At 37.0% G+C, this 12,169-nt stretch overlaps 1 protein-coding gene across 3 annotated transcripts in view; it reads left to right on the forward strand.

Moving 5' to 3' along the window:
* KLF8 (KLF transcription factor 8) overlaps positions 1-12,169 on the forward strand; it is a 71,622-nt gene that overhangs the window by 8,326 nt on the left and 51,127 nt on the right. Inside the window, exon 3 of one of the 3 annotated variants that reach the window (XM_049704628.1) lies at positions 10,269-10,342. The exons of 1 other annotated variant lie outside the window; for it this stretch is intronic. In XM_049704628.1, coding sequence (XP_049560585.1) covers positions 10,269-10,342 — 74 coding nt within the window. Of the gene's footprint in view, positions 1-10,101; positions 10,343-12,169 lie in introns of those variants that run through there. One more of the 3 variants, XM_049704627.1, reaches the window with a different exon arrangement.

Genomic DNA, 12,169 nt, shown 5'->3' on the forward strand with positions numbered 1-12,169 from the left:
ATATGTTCTCTAAAACACATTTTAAAAATTATGCCACTTTCCTTTGCTCCACAATCATTTACTGGGTGCCTACAAAGTTCCAGGCATTATGCTAGAAGCTGGGGTTAGAGTAGTGAACAATTTAGATGGGACCCTTGCCTTCACAGAGTGTATAGTCTACTCTTCCTCTCTTCTGGATTTCCTTTCTGTCTCTTCTTGACCAAGCTTAGTTCCTCAAGGCTGACCTCACCACAGACCATTTCTTTGGAATTTTTTCTGACTATTCTACTTTCAGTTATCTCCTCTTGTAATTAGTGTTCCTAGCTTCAAATCATAATTAATCACTTTAGCATCTATTATCTTGTAATATTTAGTTGTTATTGTTTTATGCATAGTTATATCTCACTACATAGACTTGGCAGCTCAGATCTCTACAGGGCCCAATAAAATGACAGAAGCATGTCCTGTATAAAGGGGGCAGCCATTTATCAACTCCAGGTAATTTTTCTCTTGTGCCAATGTAGATTCCATGTTGTAAGATCTCTCAACTTTTTCAGAAAAGCAAGAAATGGAATTTTTTAAAAAATATTTATTTATTTATTTGGCTGTGTCGGGTCTTAGTTGTGGCATGCGGGATCTTTCGTTTTGGTGTGCAGGCTCTTGGTTGCAGTGTGTGGGCTTCTCTCTAGTTGTGGCACATGGGCTCAGTAGTTGCAGCGCACAGGCTCCAGAGCACGAGGGCTCAGTAGCTGTGGCACGTGGGCTCTCTAGTTGTGGCGCACGGGCTCTAGAGCGTGTGGGCTTAGTTGCCCTGAGGCATGTGGGATCTTAGTTCCCTGACCAGGGATCTTACCCATGTCCCCTGCATTGGAAAGTAGATTATTAACCACTGGGCCACCAGGGAGGTCCCAAGAAATGGAGTTTTTTTAAAAAGAAATCTGCTTTTAAAGGAGAATGTAAAAAAAGAGAAAAGAATATATATATATATATATATATAAAGAATATATATATAATATATATATATAACTGAATTAGTTTGCTGTACACCTGAAACTAACACATTGTAAATCAACTATATTTCAATAAAAAAATTAAAAATAAATAAATAAATAAATATAAGGGTGAGGGAAAATAAAAGATTATCAGCTAATTTGATTTTATTTTTTTAACATCACAGTGAGAACCAGGCCAGCATCTGCAGTGGGCTGCCAATTTTCTCTATCTGACCTACACTGCAAAACTCCCAGAATGTAGAGACCAGGTGGAAGCTTGGTACTATCTGCTCCCCCTCTTGTATATATACACACAGTATCTACTACAGCGTTGGCTATTTAATAAGTTATCTATAAAGACTTGGTTATCATCAGTAAGTTCCTCTTTAAGTCAACTGTAATCTCCAATAATAATATAGCAGTTCTGTTTTCTCCTAATACCTAACATGTGCCTTTGAAGGCAATTATCAGGACAGCCTTCCTTTCCCTTACTTCCTTTTTTCCAAATGTAACCATCCAAATTCCTTGACCTAGCTCCATGTTTTTTCTTTTAAAAAAATTTTCATTTATTTCTCTAGAGTTTCTTTCATTCTTTTCTGCAATTCTCTTCCATTTCATTTCCGTTGAAATACAAACACAAACAAGGTACAATATCCTCAGAAAGGTCTTCACAATACTGAAGAGAGACTTAACTTTTATTTATTTGAGGATGATTATTCCAGCTCTGTTGTCTCTTTCTGTGCTGTCAATGATTTAGCTGTTTCATCTTCAATTAGAATAAGAATGTGTGATATGAATCTATTCATTTTCTTTTTTAAAAAACTAGTTCTGATAAATATGTACAATATAGCTCCTCCAGTTTTTTGTAGCGAGATCCTAGAATCAATATGGAGCCTTGAAAATAACAATAATGATTATTGTTATTGGTACCTTCATTTACATGACCTCTGTAGGTCCTATAAATTGAGATGGTCCAGGATTCTTATAAGACTTGGTGCTCTTGAGCCAGGTAGCTCAGGCAGTGAGTGGAGAGACCATTCAAAAGAGAAAGTCTCTGCCCTTAAGCACTGTACTAAGCATGGGCAAAGACCACTGTGTTGTACATTCTTTTTGGTTGCTGGAGTGGCACCATGTTTAATTTGTTGGAGGAGACTGTTGCATGAAACAATAGTATAAAGTAATGAAGTGGATTGCATGAGATTTTACATGATGGTGCAGAGCAGTGAGCTTGTATTGCTGTGGCTTTTTGTCCTTTTTCTAAACCAATGCCTCAGTGCCAAGCTGGAGCTCTGTATTCCTAGAGGTTTTGTCTGATGATTAACATCACAGTTAGTGGGAATCTTTTAATATTCTTTTCAGATGTTCAATAGTAGAGCATACTGCTAATGTATAAAAAATATCCAGTATTATTATTTTCAACATCATCAAACTATTTCAAAGTGCAGGATAGTAGCAATTACTTTAAGGGAGAAAAAGAGTGTTGCTATCAGACATCATCCCTGGATTCAAATCCCAGTAATTTACCAGCTATGTGACCTTGAGATTACTTAATTTTCTGAGTCTGTATTTATTCATGTGCATAATGGAATCAACAGTAGTACCTACCTCACAGAGATTGTGAAAATTAAATATGTCCCTTTGGAAATGCCATGGGAATGAAATGATATCTGGGATTTGCCTATAAGTAGCCATTGAGGTGGAGGAGTGAGTTGGGAGTACAAATGAAACAAGATTTTCCATGAGCTGAAAATCACTGAAACTGGGAATAGGTGGGAACAGGTACATGGGATTCATCTTTACTTTTGTCCACATTTGTGATCATACAAAATAAAAAGTTTTTTTTTAATGCTGTAGGAGTGAACTCAATTTTGCCTAATGGTTTGTGGAGAAATTAATTGTCTTTCTTGATATCAGCTTCACAGATTAAGCAGAAACTTGGAAAACTATAGGTCTTTCATAGATGTCCTCTGTCGTATATCATAGAGTATTATGGAAGAGATCTGAAAAGGGCTAAGTAGTTTACTCAAAATGACATTCCTAGATAACAGTGAACTAGAACCCAGGTCTCCAGCTCCTAGGTAAAAGATTTTCCCATTGTTCATGCTGCTTTCTTTAACTATAGCACTTTTAACATAAGTTCTATCAGTTTCTTGCATGTAAGATTATTTTTAAAAAATAAATTTACCTGTTTGATGGAAGACAACGGAACTAGTTCTAGAAATCTGAGGTTAATTTATACAATACTTTTAAATCTGTTCTTTCAGTTGATCCTCTCAATGATCCTGTGAGGTTCACAGTGACCTTGTGAGCAAGAATTATTTCTACTGTCTGTATTAAGTGATGGGACTTGTCCAAAGTTATTCAACAATTTGGTAATTAAACTAGAACTAAAACTCAGGCCTGGAGTTCATTGAACCTCAAATCCACTAGTTTTAGACATTTATAATAATTCCCTTTAGCTTTCTTCTTTTCCAGAATCAAGAATCTTAATCTCTAGCACATTCCAGGGTGATTTTTCTTTCATGCATATTTGGGTTTCTCTGTGGAAAAGAAAGTGGAGCTTAACATCAGCATCTGGGGGGAATGAAAGTGGCTGAAAGCACTGGAAGGCTTGCAGGTGATCCTGTAGATCATGAACTCATGTGAGAATGGAGATAAACATATAAAAATTCATAAGATTAGGTATTGTTATTGTGAGTGGTTTGGATCTTTAAAATGTGACTGTATGTATTGTACATATTTTTATGTACTTTAGTTTTGGATTTTCTGACAAAAGTATTCCTAAAAACTTATATGGAGATTTCACATTTACACCTTATAAAGAAATTTTATATGTGTTATCACGATGGTCTTCATAACAACCCTCTGAGGGGTAGGGCCAAGCTGATATATCTCTATTTTGCAGATGAGAAAACTGAGGCATGGAAAAGTCAAATGGCTTGCCCAAAGTCATACAGCTCTTTTCTGGTGTTTCTTATCACCTTATCTTTTTATTACCTCACATTACTTCACTGCTTCAAGCTTAGCGGGCTATTGTAGTAATGATGCAATACTGTTTCTTTCTTTTACGTGGTATGTGCTGTCAGTCTTCAGTTTTTTTGTGGTAATATGTTATTTCCTCTTAAATTCATGTTGTTGTTTTTTTTAAACATTTCAGTTGCCCCTACTGAAATCTCGCTCAGGAAAGCTGAGAAAACAAGCTGCAGGCATTTCTTGTCTTGGAGCCACTTCTGAGTACCTGCTCTGGTGGTGATTCCTATACTTTGGACTAAGTACCTCAGACACCCTCCATATTTTGTGTATGTTGAGTCTCTTGAATAGAAAACTCATAGTGAGCTACCTGCTGAGATGCCACAAGTGGAGATTCTTTGAGTTTGGGTTGTCCAGTCGTTCCTATGGTGATAGGTATGACCCTGTTTGGAAGAAATGAGAGAAAATGGAGGATCTTGCAATCTCCTTTTATTAAGTATTTATTTTTCTAGCAACCATTTACCCCCCCCCCCATTATGTAATCTTCAAGCAGAGGTTGGGAGATCTCACTGGCACCCAGGTCATGGAGCATTATAGCTTCATTATAGCTCTAGACTGCTGAGGTTCATATCTCAGTTCTACCATTTACTAGCTGGGTGATTTGGGGATAAGCTACCTCATCTCTCTGTCTCAGTTTCCTCATTTTAAAAATGGGGAAATAATGTGCCCATTCCTAGAATTATGAGGATTAAATGAGCTAATATAAGTATTTGTTCTTTTAGCCGCACTGTACCTAGCACATAGTAAGTACTCAGTGACTGTTGGTAATTATTGTTCTTTTATCACCGTTCTATTGTTAATGTCATGCTCAGAGTAGCCTCAATCTTGAAGGTTTTCCCAGAGACCCATTGTAAAACTCTCTATTCCCCTGGAAGTTATATAATTAAACTGTCTGAAAATATATGTGTATCTAGTTGTCCTTTAGTTACCTTTTTCTAATATAAAAGACATAAGAAATACTATTTTAAAAATACCTGGGACTTCCCTGGTGGCACAGTGGTTGAGAGTTCGCCTGCTGATGCAGGGGACATGGGTTCGTGCCCCGGTCCGGGAAGATCCCGCATGCCGCGGAGCCGCTAGGCCTGAGAGCCATGGCTGCTGAGCCTGCGCGTCTGGAGCCTATGCTCCGCAATGGAAGAGGCCATGACAGTGAGAGGCCCGCATACCAAAAAATAAAAATAAATAAATAAAAATTAAAAATAAAAAAAATAAAAATACCTATAATCTCAAAACCCTAAAACATTGATTTTCATTTTTCAAGCAATTCCAGAATTTCTTATGGGTCAGAGGCTGAAAGTGCATGATTTCTCAAGATCTTCCAAAATAATTGACTTGTTGTCCTTAAACTTGTTTTTCTTTTAGCAAGCAGTTTTCTAGAAATAAGGTGCTCACCAGATTTGGGATATTAGAAAGTATTTTGGGAGCACTGTAATTTGAGTTAGAGGATAAGAGTTCCGGTTCTGACTCCATCACTGCTAAAATATGTGACCTTGGTCCTCCAAATTCATTATCTGTAAAATGGGAATGATATATGAAAGCTGTCCATTTCCCTATTGTAAAGCTATGTAGATGCACATGAGGGATTATTATTTGTATTGTCAACATGCTCTGTCTTGTTAAGTACTAGGTACCTTCATAGGTCAGTGTCAGGATTCCCAAAGCTTTGTTTTCTTTTGTATTGATAGTTGTAGGCTCCAGTCACTCTGCTCTGCTTCCCTCCTTATAGGCTTAACTTCTCACTTCATCCCTAGACACTTTTTTCCTCCTCAGTGCTGGCCAAAGAGTGGGATGTGTTCTTACTAGTCAGTCACCTGCTCCTGTCCCTTGGAGGCACTGTTCACTTTCATAAAACAAGCAGATCACTGTGGAAAACAGTGGGTAACAAAATAAACTTCGAACATGACAAAGGTAGTATAATCTTATGAAATTTCTATGGTCATGGTCCCTGAAGCATCGTTTGTGAGGTTCTACATATATGAGATGTTGACCTGCTGTGGATAGGGCTCAGTCCTCCTCGCTCTCGCCTCCTTTATTTCCTCCTCCAGTACTCCCTTCCTTAGAAGAAGGACCAAAAAGTCCAGCTTCTAGACCTTTTCTGGGTTTTTTTGGCAGTGCCACTCGGCATGTGGGATCTTAGTTCCCCAACCAGGGATTGAACCCCGTGGCCCCACCACCACCACCGCCCTGCAATGGAAGCATGGAGGCTTAACCACTAGACTGCCAGGAAAGTCCAAGAAAGTCCAGCTTCTAGACACAAAGGCTTGAAAAGCCAATTCAAGCAGAATAATGGTTATTATCTTAAGTAGGTAACTTGCATTTCTGAAGCTCTCCTGCCTGTGTGATTCACATCTCAGTGGCCCAGGACATACCCTAACCCCGTTTGGGTATTTCCTGACCAATTATCTCACAGTTTCTGAGCAGCTGTCTAGTCTCAGACACTTAGAATAGCAACTCCAACTCTAGAGAAAAGCGAAAGGTTTATAAAGCCCTTTAAAAAAATCCCTGAACTTTCTTTAACTGTTCTGTAAGCCCTAATTTCCTTCTGTTTTACATTTTGTCTGGCAAAATATTAAAGTAAACATTTTTTTTAAAAAAAGAGAAGCTTATACACCTTCCTGATAGCTTTCCCTTTACTCATTTTTTACCAACATTTAAAGTGTTATCCTGGGTTATCTAATGGCTATTCCATTTGGCTGTTCTATGGAGAGTACGTTAACCAGAAATGGCTGAGACATTCCTGATTGTCAGCTATCCTCCTTGTGCAATTTGACTAAAATATTTGTGATATGGGTGGGACAAAAAGTATTTTTCAGACTCCTTGATTATTGCTATTAAATAATATTATTTTATATTATAATATTTTGCCATTAAATAACCACTCTTATTCCCATGATCATTCATTCACTGGACATTAGCACATTGTATAGAGGAAGTACTCTGCTAAAAGAAAGGGATACAGAGAAGAAGAAGACGAGGTAACTATTGTGGGGCTCACCTTATGGTAAGGGAAACAGACAATGCCTGTGTGCCAGGTACTGTTTTAAACATTTGAACACATATTAAATTGATAAATCCTATGAGCTGGTACTATTATTATTCCCATTTTACAGTTAAGGGAACAAAGGAAAACTTGCCCAAAGTCTTATTGTTAAGAAGTTGCAGAACCAGGATATGACCCTAGGCAATGTGATATATGGACTAGAAGGGGAAGTGGCTGCAAGTTGAAGGTCTAGGTTTAAGAGATATTTCTGAAGTAGAATTTATGCTGCTGATAACCAATTGGCTGGAGATGGAGAGAGAAGGGTCAAAGGTGACTGACCCTCAGTCACTGAGACTGAGAATGTGTTGATAGTGGTGCTAAACAATTTAGATTGTAAATATAGGAGGTGGAGAAGGTTTGTAAGCACGTTGAGTATAAACAACCTGTCTGATTCCTAGGAGTTATTCTTCTGGGCCAGAGAGAAAGAGAGATTCTGGCCATCAACAATAATAATTGTGGTGATGATAACAATAGCTAATTATATTGAAAACTTTTTATATGCCAAGAACTATTTTAAGTGAGTTTACATGTACTAATCCATAGAATCCTCACATTTACCCTATGAAATCAATGTCATTTCCCCTACCTCTACGCAGGTAGAGAAACTGAGGTTCACAGGGGCTAAACATCTTGTCAAAGTCACTCTGCTTCCTCAACCCTGTTGTTTCATAATCCATAGGAATTGAGGAAGACCAGATAGAAGAGGGCTCTTTTTTTTTTTTTTAACATCTTTATTGGGGTATAATTGCTTTACAATGGTGTGTTAGTTTCTGCTTTATAACAAAGTGAATCAGTCATACATAAACATATGTTCCCATAGAAGAGGGCTCTTGTAAGTGAGGGCTCTTGTAAGTTGTCCTGGCTAGAAATAACAAGGCTTAGTTGAACCCACGTCCCCTGCATTGGAACCACCAAGTTAACCAAGTTAACCACTGAACCACCACCAGGGAAGTCCCCTCCCCTCCTTCTTAAAATCAGAAAAGGCTGCCTCTCTGGCATCTCATACTTCACAGTTAATTACACTTCAAACATCTCTCATACATAACCTCTCTAATTTTCTTTTATTCTTTCCCACTCTTGTCCAACTCCTGTACTTGAGAAAACACACTTCATTTTCCTTTTCTGTCATTCATCAAAAACTTTCAGAAATGTATTGAACACCTACCATGTGCCAGACACTATTCTAAGCCCTTGAAATACATCACTGAAAAAACAATCAAAGATGAAAATCTCTGACTTCAAAGAGCTTACAGTCTAATGGAAATTAGAGTTTTCTGCATCTGACTTCTAGTGTGCTTATGCCTTACTATGCTTCTTCCTTCATTAACCCCAACCCCTACCCCTAAAATGGCTTCATAGAAGCCTTAGGACTCTGCAGAGAACAATTTTAAATCTTTTAATTTTAAGTTGAGGCTTAGAAAAAAAATGCCTTGACAAAGATTATAAGATATAATTCCTGGGCATCTAACTCCCGGGTCAGTGCTCTCTGCTATACTTGCTGACTCTCCATGTCTGGTTGACCCAGATCTAAAACTGATAACAATGTGCCTAGTATAAACTCTGACACATAGTAATATGCATAAATATTTAGTGAATGATGAATGTATATGTGAGCAGTTCTACTCATATACTTAGATCGAAGAAAAGGAATTGTGTTTTGAGATAAAATTGGAGATATTTTAGAGTGTCAGAATTCTCCAAATTCTTTGATTGTGGCTCAGAAATTTTCCTCATAATCTCAATAGCAGATTCATTGTGTGTTATTGCCTATCTCATTAGAACTGGTTTCCTCAATTCCTGACAGTTAATAAATAAAGGAGTTATTTATAAGTTTATCTTTTACTTTTTTGTGTGACTGTATTATAATTTGTATCCTTGCAGGTTGTTCATTTGCTGTATTTTAACTGCATTAGGTCTTAAAAAGGATATTGTGAAGTGACCTGTAAAATGAACATTTCTATGGGTAAATGTAGTTGACATCCAAAACAATTAACTGATTTATGGACTGTCTTTTGAAATGCAACCAAGTCATAAATGAGGAAACTAATTGTAATTGACTTGGAGACAGTGTAATCTGAAATCTGACCAATTAAGTCAAAAGCAAGCTATGAATTCATCTTTCTTACCCAATGTTTTCGTCTCTGATGAATGTAGATAAATCAAAGGAAATCTGGTTGAAGAGGTGCTGGTAGGTACTAATGATGGAAATGATTGTGATGGTGTAGGGCAGCTGAATGAAGCCACCAAGTGTTTACTTTCATAACAGGAAAAAGTAAACACTTGGTGGCTTCATTCAACTGCTCTATGCCATCACAATCATTTCCTTAACTTGGGATTTCTGGTTTTCTTTAATTAACAGTAATCTTTTGATGTTCCAACTACCTGCCCTTTGTTGCAAAGCTCCTATATATCCTAGCTCCTCCCTCACCTCCTCAGAGCAGTTCTCTCAGGGTTACTTGAGATGCTGCCTCCTGGGCTTGAAGTTCTAAAATTTCCTGCCAAATAAAGCGTAACTCTCAACTTTTAGGTTGTGAGTATTGTTTTAGTTGACTATATATATATATATATATATATATATATATATATATGGATAGAGAGAGAGAGAACTGAATCACTATGCTGTACACCTGAAACTAACATGACATTGTAAATGAACTATACTTCAATTAAAAAAACACTAAAAAACAGAAAATAAAAACAAAATAAAAAAGAGGAAAAAGTATCTAAAAAGGAAATTAAAAATTGCTTATATTAACCCCACTTGGCTTGTATGTTTAAGAGAAGTAGGAAGATAAAATGCTTCTTTAGAGAGATTCAGCGCTGATGTGTAAGCAAGTTCATTAGGGTAAATATCCACACAGGAGCATGGAACTCTTTAGAATGAGAACTAGGCCAGGAAGGGGAGGATTCTGGAAACTATGTAGCTATGATGATATTCCTGTGAAGGTAGTACTAGTTGGACAGGTTGGAAGAAACAGATTCACGTGCATACAGGATGTGAGGGGAGTAGGCAGCTAGTATTGCTGGGGACCAGTCAGAGCTATCTTGGTGAGTAGAATATGTAAATTAGAGTGTTGTCCAAATACTGACTTCTCAGTATCTAGTAAGTCCTGAAAAATAATGTTCATAGAATACAAACAGGAGTAACCAGGCGTAAATGGCATACTGTATGCGTATAGTGGGTTAGATTTTATTTTTAAATTATCTTTCCCTTGATTCTTTTCCAGATATGGATCAACTCATAAACAACTTGGAGGTCCAACTTAATTCAGAAGGTGGCTCAAAGCATATATTCAAACAGGTCAGTTATCAAGAAAATGAGATACTAATATTGAGCCATAATAGTGTTGAGTATCTGGTAATTGTCATAGAGCTGAAGCTCATTTTTCTTTCTAACAACATGTTGGGAGCTGAGAAGGGGTGAATGAAGGGAGGTTTCCAGGAGGTACCTGGATGCCTGGGTTTCTGGTTCAAATAGGGAGTAAATCTGGCGTAAAAGAAGCATAGCCTTTGGGATCAAGGCTATAGGGACAAGATTAGACACTTCATAGACAACAGCAGTCATTTATCTAGCACTAGTTCATATTTGGGGCACTCTGAAGACTAAATGCAATGTCTTATTTAATCCTCACAATAACTGTTGGGTAGTGTGTTAGGGATCTCCAGATAAACAGAACCACCAGAATGTGTATTTCTCAATTTCTCTCTATCTATAGATATACATAAAATATGTATCTATCTATATCTATCTACTGTATCTATATCTATCTGTCTATATATATAATTAATATATATATTATATAAATATATATCTTTACATATAAAATAAAAATATATCTATATCTATAGATCTATCCAAATATATCTACCTATCTATAAAGAATGTTTAAATATTTATTTTATTGAAGTATAGTTGATTTACAATGCTGTATTAATTTCTACTGTACAGCGAAGTGATTCAGTTATACATACATATATATATATATATATATATACACATTCTTTTTCATATTCTTTTCCATTATGGTTTATCACAGGATACTGAATATAGTTCCCTGTGCTATACAGTCTTTGTTGTTTATTCCTTCTATATATAAAAGTTTCCATCTGCTAATCCCAAACTCCCAATCCATCCCTCCCCCACCCTCTCCCCCTTAGCAACCACAAGTCTGTTCTCTATGTCCCAGATATATGCCCAGGAGTGGGATTGCAGGATCATATGGCAACTCTATTTTTAGTTTTTTTGAGGAACCTCCATACTGTTTTCCATAGTGACTGCATCAGTTTACACTCCCACCAACAATGTAGGAGGGTTCCCTTTTCTCTACACCCCAGAGAGAGAAAGATTTTAAGAAATTGGGCTCACATGATTATGGAATCCTAGTGTATCCAAAATCTGATGGGGTAGGCTGCCGAGCTGGAGAGCCATAGAAGTTTTACAGTTCTAGTCCAAAGGCAGACTGTTGGAAGAATTTGTTCTTCCTTGGAGATCAGTCTTTGTTTATTGAAGCCTTCAAGTGATTGGATGAGGCCAACCCACATTATGGAGGGTAATCTGCTTTATTCAAAATTCAATGATTTAAACGTTAATCTCACCCAAAAAAACTTCTTCACAGAAACATTCAGAATAATGTTTGACCAAATATCTGGGCACCTGGCCCAGCCAAGTTGACACATAAAATTAACCATCACAGATATGTATTCTTAATGTTCCCATTTTACAGATAAGAAAGTTGTGACCTTGGGCATTCCCGAACAAGGATTCAAAACAGATTACCTGGTTTTTACAGCTAAGCACTCTGTGTTAGATGTTGAAGTCCCATCTTGCTCAGGGTTGAGTTCTAATGTTATTGCATAAGTGAAAACCAAACACAGTCAAAATTATCCTTGAAAATCCCTTAAATTGCCTGTAAAATTGAGCATACAGTTTTGTGTATCCAGTACTGATCTGTTTCTTTACTTAAGTCACCAGATAAAGTATCTGGCTGACATTTAGGGGTCATATTTTAGGGAAAAAAATGTTTTTAATCATTAAATGCTTTGCCTTTGGTGTACAATTGAATTTGTTTGTTACATGTGCATATGGATGAGATGCCCTTATACTGTTTTAATGACATTAAATCCAATG

The sequence above is a fragment of the Orcinus orca genome, chromosome X (assembly GCF_937001465.1).
Source record: "Orcinus orca chromosome X, mOrcOrc1.1, whole genome shotgun sequence".
In the NCBI taxonomy this organism is placed as follows: Eukaryota; Metazoa; Chordata; class Mammalia; order Artiodactyla; family Delphinidae; genus Orcinus; species Orcinus orca.